The sequence below is a fragment of the Lycium ferocissimum genome, chromosome 7, assembly GCF_029784015.1.
Source record: "Lycium ferocissimum isolate CSIRO_LF1 chromosome 7, AGI_CSIRO_Lferr_CH_V1, whole genome shotgun sequence".
In the NCBI taxonomy this organism is placed as follows: domain Eukaryota; kingdom Viridiplantae; phylum Streptophyta; class Magnoliopsida; order Solanales; family Solanaceae; genus Lycium; species Lycium ferocissimum.
The window spans coordinates 13,989,909-14,007,388 of NC_081348.1; the positions used below are offsets into that span (position 1 = coordinate 13,989,909).

At 34.8% G+C, this 17,480-nt stretch overlaps 1 protein-coding gene and 1 long non-coding RNA gene across 7 annotated transcripts in view; both read right to left on the reverse strand.

The window, feature by feature from the left end:
- Positions 1–836: 836 nt before the first annotated feature.
- Positions 837–10,122, reverse strand: LOC132063435 (uncharacterized). 6 transcript variants are annotated; one of them, XM_059455970.1, is made up of 13 exons: positions 9,763–10,049; positions 7,959–8,142; positions 7,055–7,123; positions 6,872–6,970; positions 5,921–6,000; positions 4,988–5,810; positions 4,154–4,833; positions 3,102–3,186; positions 2,902–2,953; positions 2,764–2,813; positions 2,361–2,408; positions 2,069–2,257; positions 837–1,195 (listed from the first exon to the last, which is right to left on the reverse strand). In XM_059455970.1, exons 1-12 carry the CDS (start codon positions 10,032–10,034, stop codon positions 2,081–2,083), a joined length of 2,619 nt encoding a protein of 872 aa, XP_059311953.1. In that variant the 5' UTR covers positions 10,035–10,049; the 3' UTR covers positions 837–1,195; positions 2,069–2,080. The 6 variants fall into 6 exon arrangements, with proteins under 6 accessions (XP_059311953.1, XP_059311951.1, XP_059311954.1 ...); XM_059455968.1 differs by lacking the exon at positions 837–1,195 and adding an exon at positions 1,202–1,566; XM_059455971.1 differs by lacking the exon at positions 837–1,195 and having other exon boundaries at positions 1,706–2,257; positions 9,763–9,963; positions 10,003–10,122.
- Positions 10,123–11,892: 1,770 nt separating this feature from the next.
- Positions 11,893–17,480, reverse strand: part of LOC132063438 (uncharacterized) — a 7,184-nt gene continuing 1,596 nt past the window's right edge. The window contains exons 2-8 of the long non-coding RNA XR_009416376.1: positions 16,107–16,636; positions 14,979–15,064; positions 14,183–14,263; positions 13,375–13,567; positions 12,832–12,969; positions 12,235–12,349; positions 11,893–12,140 (exon numbers count right to left, since the gene is read on the reverse strand). This is a non-coding gene — a long non-coding RNA (uncharacterized LOC132063438). The remainder of the gene's footprint in view (positions 12,141–12,234; positions 12,350–12,831; positions 12,970–13,374; positions 13,568–14,182; positions 14,264–14,978; positions 15,065–16,106; positions 16,637–17,480) is intronic.

The window sequence follows — 17,480 nt, forward strand, 5'->3', positions numbered from 1 at the left end:
AAGTTGCAACTGCTTCTTTGAAATTAAAAAAAGTCAAGTAAGTTGCTGAATCAAGGAATTTAGGGGTGGAACGTGTTTTTTTCAAAAATAAAATAAAAAAATCAAAAAATCAAAATTGGCGGATTCTAAAAGAAACTAATTGATTCAACTGTTGAAGCCATTGTTGTCCCTTAAAATTCTGAAGTCAAACATTGTATGTGAAAGGACTTGAGCTTTAAACTTGAATGATAAAGAAAAACAACAGTTCATTCAAGCTCATTTGGTTGGATGGGTTTTGCGAAATTATTGTTAGTCTGGGTCGGGTGCTGACACGATAGATCGGGTCCTTCTTGAAGAGTTTATATCTCAATTTTTAGGGAGTTTGGTGAAGATTTAATGTGGTTTTTGGTGAAACTTTAGATTTTGAGCTGGAGGCTGAAAATGAACAATAACTTTAGTTTGCATGTTATTATAAACGGTCTGTTGATTTATTAGACTATAATATAACCTAATAATAGTTGTAATAAGAAATGTGACTTTCTAAAGTATAAAAACTAAAAGTAGTCACTAAACAATATGTTAACAATATGAAATCAGTGACTTAACGTAATGATGATCTAAAATAATGATAATTAATGAATAATGTTAATAATATGTTAATGAAAAAGTTGTGATATCTCTATTGATTTTGCAATAGCTTTACTCTGCACATTATTATACTCTCTAGAAATCTATGATAAGGGCAAGATACTCCTAGAAAAGGAATAGGTTCAAAAATTTGATATCCGATCTTGGTCAAAGATCAAACGCATTAATTTTCGTATCAGTTAAGTCTTAGTTTTAGAGTATTAATTCGATTTACTTTATTGGGAAAATGACTTAATAATACTAGTTAATACTCTATATTACAAAACATAGGGATACTTTTCCTTATTTACAAAATATAAGTACAAAATTACAAAATATATCATATCTAAAAATTTAAAAGGGCAGCCCTTCCCTTGCCCTTTCCCCCGTTCTCTGTTTCATCCAGAACAGAGCCGCCTTTGGAAAATAAAAAGAGCAGTCCTTCCCCTTCTCCTTCACGCCACAGATTTGGAAAAGCCCTTCCCTTCCCCCTTCTTCTTCACGCCACAAATCTGGTTTGATTATGTTTGTTGGGTCATCTTTTGAGGCCGATTTTTGGTGGGTCGGAGTGGAGTGTTCGCAAGACACTCTGCAGAGGTTGTCATTGGTAAGAGGAACTGGTAGTAAAGATTTGGGGGTGAGATTAAGAAATAACATAGTGGCGGATTGTGTTTTTGTTAGTCCAGAGGTATTCTTTGAGTTGTCTAGACTTGATGGTATTGTGATAGAATTAGGCAGCCCAAGGCATCATGTTGGATATGGTTCAGAATATGGCTAGAAGCATTGTTGCTGGTGATCGGATGTTATTGATGGAACCAACAAAAGCTTAGTACATTAGATGACGATTAAATCTGGGGATTTCAGCATGGCTTCTCTCAAGGAGCTTTTCCTAGCAGCAAGAATCCATTGTTGATTTTACGCCTAATTTTTCTGATCTACTTTCTCCCTATATACATTTAACTAGAAGAAAATTTTGTATTAATATCATGTGAAAGTTGTATACAATGTTGTTGTAGTTGTATCAAAATCCGAATTTCAAAGCGAATTTAAAATTGTATTAAATTTGTATGAAAGTTGTGCCAAACGAGTTCACATAATATGGATTGGAGGAAATACAGTATTTTCATTAACTCACTTGCATAAAGAATTTGGGTTCCGACGACACAATTTGTTAAATAACAAAGACAGGCAAATTTACATGTATTAATTGCCTAATGGTAACAGTCTGCCATTTATAATCAAATATGTACAAACATTAGCCAAATGAAGTTGACAGCACGTCCCTTTTCCCCCTTCCAAATCAAACTGTTAGGAAGATTGGCATTCAAAGAAACCAAGCTGGAACAAAGATAGGAACCCCCAAGATTGGCATCACTTAGTCACGAGTTAACATTTTAATTTAGTTGAAGCAAGTGAACGCATTAAAATTTCTTGAAAAGGTAGCAGGGAGCATTTCATTTACCTCTTAGAACCATCAAATGAGTTGTACAACAGCTGCTACGCGCAGTGCTCCATTTTGGAGAAGGTCGGATACTTCATCAAACAACAGGGCCGAGCGCCAGCCCCATCCTTTGGGAGCTTTTGGGAGAAGAGTTCCAGTTTGTTTGAAGCTTCCAAACACCATCACTTCTCTCTTTGAAGGACAAATCAACTGGTTTACCAAAATAATCACAGAAAGAATAAACAATTTTTAGCATGATATTTGATGAAGATACCAATACAAGGGCATTGAAACTAAACCATTGTGAGTTCACCTGATATCTCGCAGTAACCTTTTCACGGGAATCGACATACATATGCACCTGAATACACAATACAGAAAAGATCACCAACGACAAGAGACGAGAAAATCAATTTTCACATATAATTTTATAAAAAAACAAGAGAGAAGAGAAAGGAGGAGGACCTATCAGATTTTACTTGTATTATTCCAATTAATAAGAAGCTCCAGACCTCAGATATACATATATGTTGACCAATGGTTTAAGGGTTAAGTATAAGAAAATAAAATGCTGATCCACGTTAAAAAACAAGCTCCAGACCTTAGATATACATATATGTTCATGAATGGTTTAAGGGTTAAGCATAAGAAAATAAAATGCTGATCCACGCTTAAAAACTTCTATTATTCAAGAAATTACAAAGGAAAAGTTTCACCTTTCTAACTGGATCAGCTATTTCTGCCTTCCTTCGATGAAGAAATAGCCCTGATATAACAACATATCAACAAAGTTACAAAAGAGGTAATAGATCTACTTTCATCATGCAGACAAATTTAGAGGAATAAAATATTACCAAGCGTTCGGCGTCCCTGAGGGTCTTCATCACTGAAAGCCTGAACACTAACCTAGAGAATGCAAAAGACCACATTGATTAACTCCTAATTGATTGCGATAGAAAAAATCTCTTGAACAGCATACTCGGTCATTTGCAATTTTCCCCCGAAGGAATACGTGAGTTATGAAATGCAATAAAGAGTTGAAAGATTCACAAACCTTCCATAAGGAACCAGCATAAAAAAATTCTGGAGAGTGTTTGACTTGGCCATCATTAAGCCTGAGAACATCGTGAAACTCAACCCTGTGAAGCAAGTCAGGTGTAAGTACACACTTTTTGACAGTCATCAAGAGAACGAAAGGATTCTATTCTCACAAAGAGGACACTGTATTCAGAACACAGAATAGAAGGAAATTTACACCTTCTGGCTACTGTAGAGACCAATATCACGACATTGCTTGTTTAAGGATGGATTTCGTAACCCGAAGAAAGAAACATGGAGACACGCATAAGAATCTCCCTGCCTCAACTGTCGATTTGTTGGTCACAAAAAGGCAATCGAACATTTTTAGGTAATTCGAATGATCTCTTGAAGGGCAAAAGGTGCACGTTTTTGTACCAAATGATTGCATCTCTTTAGGGAAAAACGTTACATCTTTCTATTCCAATCCTAAAGAGTATAACATGGAAGAACATCTTCAATATCGACAAGAAATTTGATTTCCCTGATTTTATGACACAATTGCTTTAGAATTTCATTTTTTTTTCCTTCCGGTAAGTCATGGCCGTAGGATATCTGAGAGTCGAAAGGGTGGGACACATAAATATGGATGGAGGAGCGGGGTTTACCCTGTGCGCACCCAAAGGGTAGCGGCTGCGGGTTCCCTTGTCATAAAAAAAGTGTATATATATGGACGGAGGAACAGCTTTATTTGCAGTTTCTGAAGCTAACAGATCAGATGGGCAATTTCTAAATGATATGGAAAGGTTCACCTTAATACAAAATGTGAACTGGTCACGCTTCCTGTTTCACTATAATCAAAAGAATATTCAAGCATGTTGGCTGTATCTGTCTCTTCAATGTAAAGAGAAAATAAAATGTCCTCTCAAACGGTTACAGATTACCCGGTTAGGAGCTACATAAACTGATACTTCGAAGAATTAAACCAAGAAGGGAAGTGTACAGAACCTAATCAATAGAAATCATTTCACATGCAATGGATTGCCATTATGCAGAAGCCAACCAAACATAGCAGAAAGAATAACTTACCCAAACCGAAAGGGAGGAAAGTGACTTAAAGGCGTTTTCATATCCAATGATATAGAATTATTTCCATTCTCCCACTCTATTCCCATTGCATCTTCAGACGAGCCTAGCATCTGGGGGGAAATACTGCTTGAACTTGGGCCAACAGTTGATGGTCCTACCACTCTGCTTTGCAGTTCTGTCTCATATCCCCTATCAACCCGTTCAACGTGAAGATTAGCACTATTGCTTCCTTCTTGGCTGAGCCCAACCAAAGCAGTTAGTCCATCTCCAGCAAGATCCCCACTCTGTTCTGCTCTATTTTCTGGGTCATCATTGGCAGGAGACTGCTGACAGTTCCGGTTGCCCATACCAAGTGGTACACGAGAGAAAACAAAACGAGTTGGAGGCCAAGCAACTGCAGGCACAAATGTAGTTCCACGCCCAATACCAGCTAGCCCATCATTGGGGCCCCTAACATGAACCCGAACAGGCCTAAACATGGCACTTCCTTCCCTATGAGGCGAGTCAGTAGCATACATATTTCCTTGATTGCTCTGATCATGCTCTGGCATGTAATATCCAGTAGCCGCGACTCCACGTGAATGTCCAAATGGCTGCCGACAAGCGCATGCCATGCTCACAAGGCAGCAACTTTTGCAAGTATCAGCACCAATTTCCTGCACCCGCTGGCTTAAGAGAATCTGCAAAAAAAAAAAAATTAAAAAAAAATAAGCAGCTTTAAAAGCAAAAATAAAATAAAATCTACTATGATTCGGAATGTCGACTGGCAGACTATTCTGTAAGCTATCAAAAATATAAAAGAAGAGAAGAGTGGGGATAAATACAGTTACAAACCTGCAGCCATAACCCGTCATTCACAGCTTTGCAAGGAAACCCCATTTCTTCAAGTTGCTTTCTCACACTAAGAAGTGCATCAAATGACATGTTACAATATAAAAGTGAGCCACCCTCAAATATGCTGGCAAAGGCATCATAATCTTCTCTACTTACTCCTGAATGAGCATTTAGGCAAGTTTTGACTTCTCTCCGGCCCACAGTTCTACCACCCCAAGATAGAGGAGTGAAATTGCATCTTTCCCATTCATTTGGGATCATCAGATTACAGGATGAGCCCATTGATGAGAAGTTCCTCTGATCCCCACAAAGCCAACTGTTGTTATTCAATTGATAGCATGAATCTTCTTCAGATGGTCCTTCCACAGCCATACCATTTCCCCCTGATCCACTAGCTCCAGCAATAATTGGCATTTCAATGTAGGAACATGAAGATCTGACTTCATCAGCATATAAGAACGTGTTACTTGATGAAGGATGTCCCCTGCTGCATGGGTATCTTGACTCCGAGTCTGACTGAAGACAAGGTGATTCTTGCATCTTTTGTTTAGAGTTAGTCACCTCAGTGAGGGAATCAACACTACAATCTGCAAGCTCAACCAAGATATTTTGAGCGTTGTTACAACCATCAATTCCATCTTTTAAGTTTAGGTGTCCTAGTTCAGATTCCACCCTTCTGTCATCAGTTAAATTATTTGGCACTTCTCTGGAAATATCAGAAACTGTACTTGTGCCAACTCCAGAACTAGGACTTTCTTCTTCAAGATGTTCTGCCTTGCAAAGAGCATTTTTTGCCAGAAGTGTACCTAAAGCTAGTTCAAACCTGCCAAAATTTGCAAGCAGAGAACCAAGATACAGAAAAAGTTATCATGCTAAACTAAAATTTCAAATGTCATTTTAGCAAGTCCAAACAAAAGCAGCCACAGTTCTCACCGTTTCTTTTCGGTAGGGACCCATAATTCGTCTGAGGTCAGTAGAGCATTTAGTGTTGGAGCAGAAAGTTTTGGAAGGACCTGGACACAAGACGGTTAACGGGCCAACTATTTATCATCTCATGGCTTTCATCATAAGTCATAACTCAAATAAGAAAGAAAATCATTCATACACAATTTTTCTTTGGGATAATGGTCTAAAACACCTATACGAGAAATTGAACGGCAGAATCAGGAATTATCTTAAGAACAAAGCAAAGTCTCTACATGCTTATTTGTAATGGCAAGGATTGGAAGCCAGGTAAGTTGCTTTAGCAAAGCCACTAACATGGAAATAAGCCCATGCCAGAAGATATGCAGGAATTCCTATATATGTAAAATATTCGAAGAGACACTGTTGTAGATTCTTTTGCATTGTCATTTCATGAATTGCAACTCAAGATAAAGCTGTTATCCCCAGTTGCATCACATGTTAAAAAGAAGGTATTTACATGATAGCAATTCACCAATGAAAAACGTGTACCACTTAGCCCTTGCATGCAAAACACCATGTGAAAGTGCAGTTTGCTAAAGATATACTTGAGGTTTCATAAAGTGTTTGGAATAACTGAAAACTCTCAACATGCACATTGAGAGAGGTCTTTACTTATCAGTTGCAATAAATTAGGAAAGAAGAGAAACTAAGTTTTTCGTAAACACACACCATACTGGCAAAGTAGCAGACTGAAAATTAGAAGGAAGATAACTAATTGATACACAATTACATGTGGTGCAGCAGAGTTCTTTGTTATTGATAAGGTAAATTAAATGTGGTGCAACAGAGTTCCTGCTATTCTTTGTAACATGTAGCTCCAGAAAAGACAAAAGCTGTTGATTTAAATAAAAGGAGAAAGTAGAGAGGTAACTTCCAATATTCACTACTTGAAACCTCAGCACGTTTCCAATTAGTTACCTCTCTCAACTCTATAGCACCACTTTGACATAAGTATCCCCAACAAGCATTTCTAACTCGTTCGCCATGTAAACCATAATCTTGGCTTTCTGCAAACACCTAAACCTCCAAAACAATGTGGTTAGCAAAACACATGAATGTGAGGATGATGAAATAAAAAAATACTGAGCAGCAATGTGGAACCTGGTATGTTAAGAAATTTGATGTCCACAATTCGGATATGATAAAGTCTGTGCAAATTGCACATAAATCCTGCATGAAGAATGTTAAATCTGTAATGTTATGCCAGGAAGGAAATTTGATTATCAAGCAAAAGATTGGACATATCAATCAGCAAATTCAGGAGGATTTTTTTTGGTCAATAAATGAAGTAATTATTGATAACACACCAAGATGGTGTCAGCTTAACATAAAATGCAATGGCACTGTACATCACACATCCAAAAATTCAACCATCTACAGAGGTAGGTATTTCCACTTTGCACCAACAATATAACCAGAAAAAAACATATCTCTTGACTCTTGAAATTGGGATCTCTACATCCTCGAAATTCAGGCACATATTTTCAAGTGTTCTTGACATTCTAGGCCAATGCCTCTAACCTATGAGTTTGTGTAACTGTATGAGGAATTTTGATTTGGATTAAGAAAACACTACGAAATTGGTTCAATCAATTGTGATTAAGGAATGGCAATTTAAACACCAAAATGATAGCAGACCCCAGTTGACTCCTTTTTCAGAACGGAAAACAGACTAAGTTTACAAATCCTTTTTCCGAAACATCCAAAGAATTAAAAACCTAAAGTTAACCAGAATAGTGAAGAAATAAAGCAAATGGTATCTAAGAGATAATAGAATAAAAAATAAAAACACTTTTGATTTCAACATACCCTTCGAAGAGATGCTACAATGTGCAGAAATATTTGACGTACAGAAAGTGAATTTCACTGTAATAATGTGCAGAAAGTTTTACAGTACATCTTGGCAAAAGTAATCATGCTTCCATCCTTTTTACTAGACTGTACCAATGGCGGTTATCCAGAACACAAAACTGATTAAAGACACTACATGTTTCACATTTCATACCTGAAGATCAAGAAAGGATGCAGCAGCAAGAACACGGAATGCATTATTATCATTAAGCTTAGGATGGTGTCCATACAGATATGCTAAAGCTATTGCAATAGCCTCCCCATTAACATTGCTATCATCCACTGTCAAGGTCAAAACTGGAGCTTTGGCTTCTTTCCATGGTCCCTGAAGCATATTCCTGTTCATTAAACAAGTACATAAACTAGAGTTGAAGAAGGTTCACTTACTTGTATGCAAAGACCAATAACGTTTGTGTATAAATGCAGCTAGATATGAAGGCAGAGAATTTAAATAAGCATAACTTGGTAAACCCTACCCACCTTTCCCCGAACTCGTCCTCCCTTGGTGTCCTTTTTTTTTTTGAGGGATAAAAAAAGGGCCTTGGCACTTGTACATGCATGTACATACAGATAAAGTTCTGTGATTAGGGAACAACGGTGCAGGTTCATTTACATGACCCTAATTCATCAGGATGGTAAATTTTATAATGATAATTAAGCATGTAGCGTGTCATCAAACATGCAATTATTGAGACCAGACAGCATGCAGTCTTCAATTACAAATTTTAACCAAGTGGGTGTTGCTAATTAAATGATTAAAAGAAACATACATTGAGGACCTTGAGTATACTTGAACTGGAACAAGTGCAAGGGGTGTAAGAGCAGTTATGGATCCATGAAGATAGTATTTTTGACGCGGTGTTTTGTCAGTGGCAAAGCAACAATTCTCGAGTTATCACTCCTTCCTTCCCAAAAAGAGTAACAATATTTTGAGGGTTAACATATCCGATTTCAGTGTGATTCAGATATAGATTTTATAAATTTTCTTGAAATAAAATGATAAATATTTAGAGACTACATTAAATGTACTGTAGATTACATTTTCTATAAAAATATTGATAAAACTAGAAAAATCTATCGCAACTTTCCAAGTAGAAAAATAGTGTAAGTTTCTTGGGATGCATGGAGTAATAGAAAAACCACCACGAAAGTATCCATTAAACATCAAATCTTCAGTAGAATAGAAAATAATGAAGCAAATAACAGAAAGTTCTGTATTTTTATTTTTTTTTTTTGATGACATGGGAACCTCACGTACCACTACCTTTGGGTGAGGCTCCGTGCAATATCGCAAACCACACAGGTGAGGTAACCCGCACTAGGCAAGCCCCGTGCGACGAACTCGACCAAGAAGGCAAATCCCCTGATGTCGTAGGCAAGTGGTTTCGAACCCGAGACCTCCATTATGAAAGCCCCATGCTCAACCAATTGAGCCACCCTTGCGGGTACTTCTGTACATATCCAATGGACTTAACAATGCAAGACAATTAAATGTCTAAATCATATCAAAGAAGAAAAGAAATAGGCCCACAAAGAATGGGGTTGAAATAGGTCGAATAGAAATCATGACGTAAAAACTATGAGACTTTGTAGGACACTATTAACTGATAGTGATCAATGAGAAAAGAAAAAACACCCCACCAAGAATGAAACTTTTGTACTCTGTAAGTGATAATTATTGAAGAGCGTCAAACCTTCAGTGAAATAGTCATTAATGTAGCAAAATGACAGAAAGTTTTCTACTTGTCTAACTGATAGCTAGCAATGCAAGTAAAATCATACTATATAATACAAGAACCCCACAAAGAATGAAACTTTTGTACTCTACAACAACAACACATACCGAGTGATAATTATCGAAGAGAGATAGACCTGAAATAAGAAGTACCAATGCAAGTAAAACTTATAGCTAGCAATACAAGTAAAATAATAGAGTAGTATACTGAAAGGGGTTTAACCTGAAATAAGAACTACGGGAAAGGATTAAGCGATGAAGGTGATAAGTAGAAGCCATAGCTTGAACAATGACATCAGAAAACAAGCCATTGTTAAAGCCTTCCAATTGAATATGATCACAAAGGGATGTAAGGTTACAATCCAATGCTCGAAGTTCATTGCTACTCCCATCATTATCTGATTGCAATTGATTTGATCCTTCTCTTGTCCTTTCTACCGATCCTCCGCCGCCGGTGACGTACGTTCTCTGCCGGTTAGGGTACGGCGCTTCCATTCAGACTGAAAAAAGTGTTAGGATTGTAAAAGTTTTAGGGAAGGAAAAAAGATAAAGAGAAAGCAAAATCACCTATATGTATTTGCCTTTGTTAGAAACAATTCAGACTTTTTTTTTCTTTTTCTTTAAATATGATACTCCCTCCCTCGTCAAGTACTTACCCAAAAACACGCATATCAAAAAATCAATAATGCAATATAAAATTTACTAAATTATTCCTATATAATAAAAAAAAAATTATTTTTTCCTCTTGAGTAGAGCATGCACAAGTAATAATCTTTTTGACATTGAGAATCCAACAAGATCAAATTACTATATAGCTTTTTCAATCATCATTTAGATATTATTTTGGCTTGTAGGTTTTTGTATAAGAATAGAATTGGAAAAACTTGTCAATTTATATCTTGATTTTCTAAGATGACACTTATTGTGAAATAAATTTTTTGGTTAAGATGACACTTATTATGAGGCGGAGGAAGTATATCAAATACTTTTAATTTATATTGAAATTTTTTGGTTTCCCAACTTAGTGTACCTAATTCACTTTAAGACCTCACTAATCAAAATTCGCATTACTCTGAATATACCTTGTGTGATCAGGGCAATTTAATTGCCCTTCGTTAAAGGCTTTAAATTTTGCCCTCATATTCAAATCTTTAAATTTTTTGGTAAAAACCCATAGGTTCCAGTGTTCGAACTCACTTAAAATTTTAAAAAAATTGCAAGGCAAGTTTAAATTTCGCCATATGCCCCCAAACAAGGAGTTATGGAAGCATACTTATATCAAATACTTTTAATTTATATTGAAGTTTATTAAAAGTTTGCCCATTAAAAGTATGCCCCCACCGCATAACAACTACCAAAGTTGTACCTAATTCACTTTAAGACCATAACTTTGATAATCAAAATTCGCATAAAAGTTTGCCCATTAAAAGTACGCCCCCACGCATAACTTTTTGAATGAATATCAAAGTTATCAGGTGCAAAAGTAATATGCCATATATATAGGGTTGCATAAAATGTGTAATATGCCGGGTCCGCATACACGCGACCCAAACCTTGTCTTGCGATTTTTTTTTTAATTTATCTTCGAGCGGGGGTTCGAACTTAACCTCATTATTTTTATATGCGAAGGACAAAAATTAAAGACCAAGCAATGGAGGGGCAAAATATTCCGCGCAAAAAAATGTGTGTGATCTCACATATAGGGTTTGGTAAAATATATGTAGACCTTACTCGGGTAAGTATTATACAGAAATTGATGATATATTTATATGCATTTCAAAAAAATATAGTCTACGAAAATGAAACTTACTTCTGAATTTTTGACCTTATGAATATTCTACATCTTTTATATTTTAAAATACAGCCATTAAGATAAACCATTACAACACATTAACTTCTCTAGCTTGCTACGATTAGTAAGACCTTAAATTTATGAAGCATTTCCTCTCACCAAAAAGGTATAAGCTTGTTAGTACCCTTCACAAATCTTTACAGCATTGTTTTATTTATTTTGATCTCACTTTAAGTTGATTTGTATTCATTGATCATAATTTAAAAAATAAACGAGATTTTAATTTAATGTCTATAATATAATTTTAAAAGTCAAAATTTAATTATTAAACAATAATTTAGTAAAATATTATCTTCAACAGGCACAATACATTAATTAGAGTAAAGATTTAACTTTAATTAGGCGCTCAATACTCACACGTATGAGAAAATTAAAAAAGAAGCATTATACCTAATTAACAAAAGAAGAATTTAGTAGATACTAGGTGGCATTTGCCCGTGTCGGATTATAGTATCTATCTATATGTAGTTGTGTACAATTGTAAAGATATGCATTGGGTAGTGATAGTCTATATGTTGTACATTATTAATAATATGAACACGCACATCGTAAACTATTAATACATATACACAAATGTTGTTTGTCTATTACATTGATGATTGCAATGTCTATGCATATATATGTGCATATCATGTATATTATATATTTACAGAAGCTGGTACTAGCAAAAAGCTAAAAAGTAATGCAATCGGCTATTTTGTTGGTAGCAGTCATCTTGTAGCTGTGTAACGCCATGGTTGACAAAATACCTGTCGAAATTTGTTGTTAAAATTAGCGGAAATGTTTAAGTGATGGATGTAGAAAGTGTAGTAGTAGTGCAGTTGAGTTAGTTGTGTCACGTACTTTTTCAAAGCATGAGGCGTCGCGTATGCTCGTCTTTTTTTAATCCAGATTTTCAAAAAGACAGTGTTGTGGCAATAAGATAGCTGTTTGTGTTTTACTGTGCTTCAAAAATTTGCTGGAAAACCAAAGGCCAAAGGTGAGGATAAGAATCTTGCAAGGAGATGATAGTAACAAAAAATGATGAGCCCTGATAACAAAATGATGCCACCATTGTTTAGAAATCAAAGTAACAAAAATTTTGCGGTTGAAGTGACACAAATTGCTTATTTCGAATTCATAATAGGGGTAAATCAGAATCCAAATCCCAAACACGTAATCTTCGAGTCTAACAATCATAGAATCCCAAATGAAAACTCAAAAGCAAATTCAGACGCATGAAATAGGCAGAGGTTTGCTCATTTTTTTAGGAAAAGCCACCACTTTTTACAACTTCATGACTTAGAAATGCATAATTATCAAACACAAAACCCAGAACATAAGCAAAACTCATAAATTAAAGAACCCCTCGACTCAAATATATATATTAATTCACTGATCAATCCTCTTTAGAGTAGAAATAGGAGTACGTACATAAGAGGGAAAAGCTTAAAGACTTACCGATAGAACAATTGATATCAGCAGCAGGGTAAAGCTGGTGGCGATAGCAAGATTTGCACCGCTTTAACTTTTTAATCATTCAGCAGATTAACTGAACTAAAAGACTTGTTCTGCTTCTAAAGAAAGATAGCCATTTTCCTGAACCAAATAATCAAAAAAATAAGAATTACTGCCTTAATTAACATATTATACATAACCCAAATATAACCCAATTAATTTACAAAACAATTAGCTACTTCTTCCAACACAGAACCACAAATTAAGCGCTTTCGAACCTAAACTGATACAAAACTAATCAAAACCACAATGAACCTTTAATTTTGTTGCTTCTAAAACAACCCCATCAAGAATATTTTTAGCAAAAACTATAAAAAATACTAAACAGAAAGAACGGTATTGATAAAGCGTGAATCTTGAACTATTAATACTAGAGGAAGGGGAATACGAAACACACGCATAGACTTTTAGATTGGTAATTGCAAGCCACGTGTGATGTGAAGTGCAATGACCAAATTGTGACAACTTAAAGGTAAAAAAACTTACAATTTAGCCACTGCCAAAGTAGGAAAACTCTTTTTAGGTATGAAAATTGTGTCACCAATTAGAAACATCTAATGGCAGCATGGACAAGTCCTCTTTTGCAGCTAATATTCTATCCATTTGTTCCATTCATTTCTCCTTTGCCATTGCTGGAGTTGCGGAGCAACAATTCCGTACATAATCCTGGTCAATCTGCCTTCAAATATTCACACACGAAAAGAAAAAAAAAATTGGTTAGACTTGCTCAAAGCTCTAAAATCACAAAAGGGTCAATCAAAGAAATTAAAATAGAATTACTCGCTAGAAAAGTTGAAGCACATAGATTGTCATCATTTCAACATTTGTAAGATGACCACTTATGGTGAGATCCATTCTCATAAGGCAATGTTTCAAATACACAGGAGAAAAGAAATCTTTTTGCTTAAAAAGGAAAGATCCTAACAACAACATTTAACTATTCTGAAGCTATATGTATTAACCGTCAAATTAGCTTCATATATGCAAAACATGATAGATTGATGCAGTCCCCAAACTGCTGCTATTCCATAAATGACCACGATGAAGTCATTCGTGAATAATCAGATTTTGCACCTGAAATAATGTAGCAGTTCCTTTTTAAAAAATAACATTTCTACCAATTATGTCCTATTGAACTAAGGGTAAATTATAATAGAAGGAGTTTTTAAAATCTAAATACATAGGAAGTAATAGGGGTCCTCCTAGAAGAATAAATTATACCCTCTTCAATTGAGACCAAGATATAAATTCTAGGCATTTAAAGTGAAAGATTAACATTAGAAAAATCTCATACCTTCTCAGAACATCATATGCTACGATTGGAACTTGAAAATACAAAAATCAGGCAACACGACATCTTTGTGTTTCCAAGTTTCTATCATTAGGAAAAATGAAGCATAAACAGTAATAATGAACTTAAACTCTGCTGAAACAATTCTCACATGTGAGATCAAATCACTGGTTAAGTAGTTTCGCTTATTTTATTTTTAATTTTCTTGAGGTCGAAGCTAGGAAAATAAAGTGAAGCACCAGAATGATAATTAAATCATCACAATCCGATTATACAGAAAAGGAACACAGAAAAAACATGGAAAAAAAAAAAAAAGAGAGAGAGAAAAAAGCATGGCTAGAAAATCAAGAAGTCATTTTGTTGGTGGCTTTCTTAAAATACAAAAGTTTTGTTACATATGAAGTTGAAGTTCTACTTGATAGTGAAGTTTTAATCAATGAAGGAAACAAACACCAAATACCAATATTCACATTCTCATAGCAAGTTCAAGCTCCTATGAGTGAGAATTAAAAACTAACCTGCCGAACCCATACAAGCCACAAACAGTCACAATCTTAAGGCAAGGAAAATTTAGGTAAAGTGAAGTGTTATAAATCAATCAATGAAGTAAATCAATTTAACCACACCACCCAGGTTAATAATATTTTATAGCACTTGGATACACAATTGAGAAAATTATAAATGAAAGAACAACTTGTCAGGCTAAGTTTATCCCATAAAATAAAACATCAGATCAGCTCATTAATTGAGCATTTGTGCGCGCACATGCAGGCACATATGAAAATCTACGGCTACTTACCATATGGGCTTCCATTAGGTCCTTTAGCTGTGCATTTGACCCACCAGAGCAACCACTCTCTGGATCTTAACAGTCTCCTTGTTTGCCTTTGTGAAATGGTAAAAGTGCCAGAGAACGTACAGAGAAAAATATAGTTTCAAGAAACCAAAAAAAATAGTAACACATGTTGGTAAAGCGGAAAGTCATCTCTCACAACACCAAGATATAGTTGTGAAAATCAGCATTCTAAAACCTATAAAGCTACAGAAATATGATCTTAAGGTAGCTTCGGCAAAAGATGAAGTAACATGGTACAAGCTGTGCCAAAAATATGAAATAATGTGAAAACTGTTTTATTCAAAACTTTCAGAAATCCATGAAATTTCAAAGCCATTAAACACCCTAAAAAAGCATACAATCTATTGAAAACATATAAGAAATTAATTTAGTTTCAAAAGTGTTCCGATTTATCAGCTTGCATCACTCTATATAATTCACATTATCTAGCCTCTTTGTCATCATATACTTGCTCAAAAGTTTGATTAATTTTATTCGACATTTCAATGAAAGCCTGCTAAGTGCTAATTATCCAACAGGTGAGAGTTTTTTTTTTTTTTCCTCCCAGCCCTCAATGGCTACTTCACTCTAGAGAGCTTTCTCTTTACTCTCTCTGCTTCGTTCAACCATTAATAAACCTTCATGTCACCATTTTCATCTCCAACACCTTCTTTCTTCACCAAGAAGCCCCAAGGTCCCAGGTCCCACACTTAATTTCTTGATTCACCTTATTTAAAAAAAAATAAAAAATTGTTCACTTTTTCTCATACCCATATAAATTCTTACAAATCAACGAAAAAACAAAGATGAAGGGAAATAAATTCTTTTTCTCCTTTTTTTTTTTAGTACCCAACTCAGCACTTATGGAATATAAAATTAAGTACAATTTTATAGACTACGATATCAACTCCAAACACAACTTAGAAATTTCTGCAGACTACACTATCAACTCCCAAATACAACTTAGGCTTCAAAATTTGAGGAAGATTGATTTAGAGATTTAAATGAAAGATTAAAAACTTCATCAATCCATAGAAGATTCAAACACAGAGAGAACAAAACATGGAAATGAATAGAGCAAAGTTGAAATACCTGGAAATTTCACAGCACTACTCTGATTAAGCTAAGAAGATATGATGAGAAAATTGATTTACTATGAGAGAAAGCATACAATGAGATTTTTCAGATGAACACATACGGCATTTGGCTGAAAGCCACGTATAAGAACACGTGTATTGAAATAAGAACAGGACATAAACCCTAAAATGACGAAAATGCCCTTCAACAGTGAGAATGGGCTGAAGCAGGCATGTCGATTCAGTGGTTATATTATAGTGAAATAATTTTACCCCAAAATATATTCAACCAAAACACCAAAATTTGAAAAGTTGATTCGATTAGATATTTTAAAAAATTGTCCTACTCTATTGAATATTCTAAATAAGAAATAAATATTTAAGCACTAGAACCACATAACAAAAAATGAAATGTATTGACCATGTTATTTTTCTCGGTAATGAAATAATACATTATGGACTTTACTTCATCACCCCTGAAATCTGAATAGATTGGACATGAAAGAACCCTATGTTTAGCCAGGATCTTGTACTAATCACTCTCAACTAGTTTTTGAAGTGAAAAACTCCTCACATGTAACTTCTTAACGACATAAACCTAACATTGCTTAAACCCTTTCTGAAATAACAAGATTCTATTTTTAGTTCTTGGGAGTCTATTAAATTTACAACCATCAAATCTCTGTGCTATTCCATTTTTTTCCAGGAAACTATTTGAGCAATCAATCAGAGGTATATGATTTTACTTACAAAAATACAAGTCAGTCTTTCTTCTCAATTCTTGTTTTATTTTTTTCTTCTTCCTTTGTTTTATCTGATTTTCCTTATTTCATAGGTGGTTTATTGATTTATTGTTTTCTTTGTATTGTAGGATTTTCTAGTTGACCAAGAAAGCTTAACTTTGCAAGCCATATTATGGATTGGTCTTTTATTTCAAATTTAGTTGCCATTTAGTTCTTGTATTTCATTGCTTTGCGTTAAATTCTCCATTTGAACTAGTAAAGTTTTGAACTTTGAAGGCCCGAACGAAAAATTGGGCTTTTATGTCAAAATTTTAATTGTGGTCTATCTTGAAATCCTGCAGGACTGTTGTAAGATAATTTGAATAATTACTTTACCAAAAATAGATTATTTGCAGCCTATTTGTTGTCTGGTACCCAGTATTTTATGTTCTATTTATTTTTTTTGTTTCAGGTTAACTAATTTTTTCCTTTCTTTCTGTAGGTTCGACTTTTTGTCTACTTGAAAAGGGTTTAGATCTTTTCGGGGGAATAATGACATAGCCGCAGCTGGAACGTGCTAGTATGAGGTTACAATTGATTAACAGAGGGGACCCCAATTTTTTTTTTTAAAAAAAAAAGTCAAATGTTCCCTAATTATTTGGTCCTTT

Bases quoted from the DNA above. Each gene is read 5' to 3' on its own strand.
- LOC132063435 (XM_059455970.1), bottom strand. From the start codon at position 10,034: ATGGAAGCGCCGTACCCTAACCGGCAGAGAACGTACGTCACCGGCGGC. The intron at 8,143-9,762 runs GTTAAACCCCTT...TTTAATGAACAG, and splicing joins TCCCGTAGTTCTTATTTCAG to GAATATGCTTCAGGGACCAT. The intron at 5,811-5,920 runs GTGAGAACTGTG...AAATTTTGGCAG, and splicing joins GTCCCTACCGAAAAGAAACG to GTTTGAACTAGCTTTAGGTA.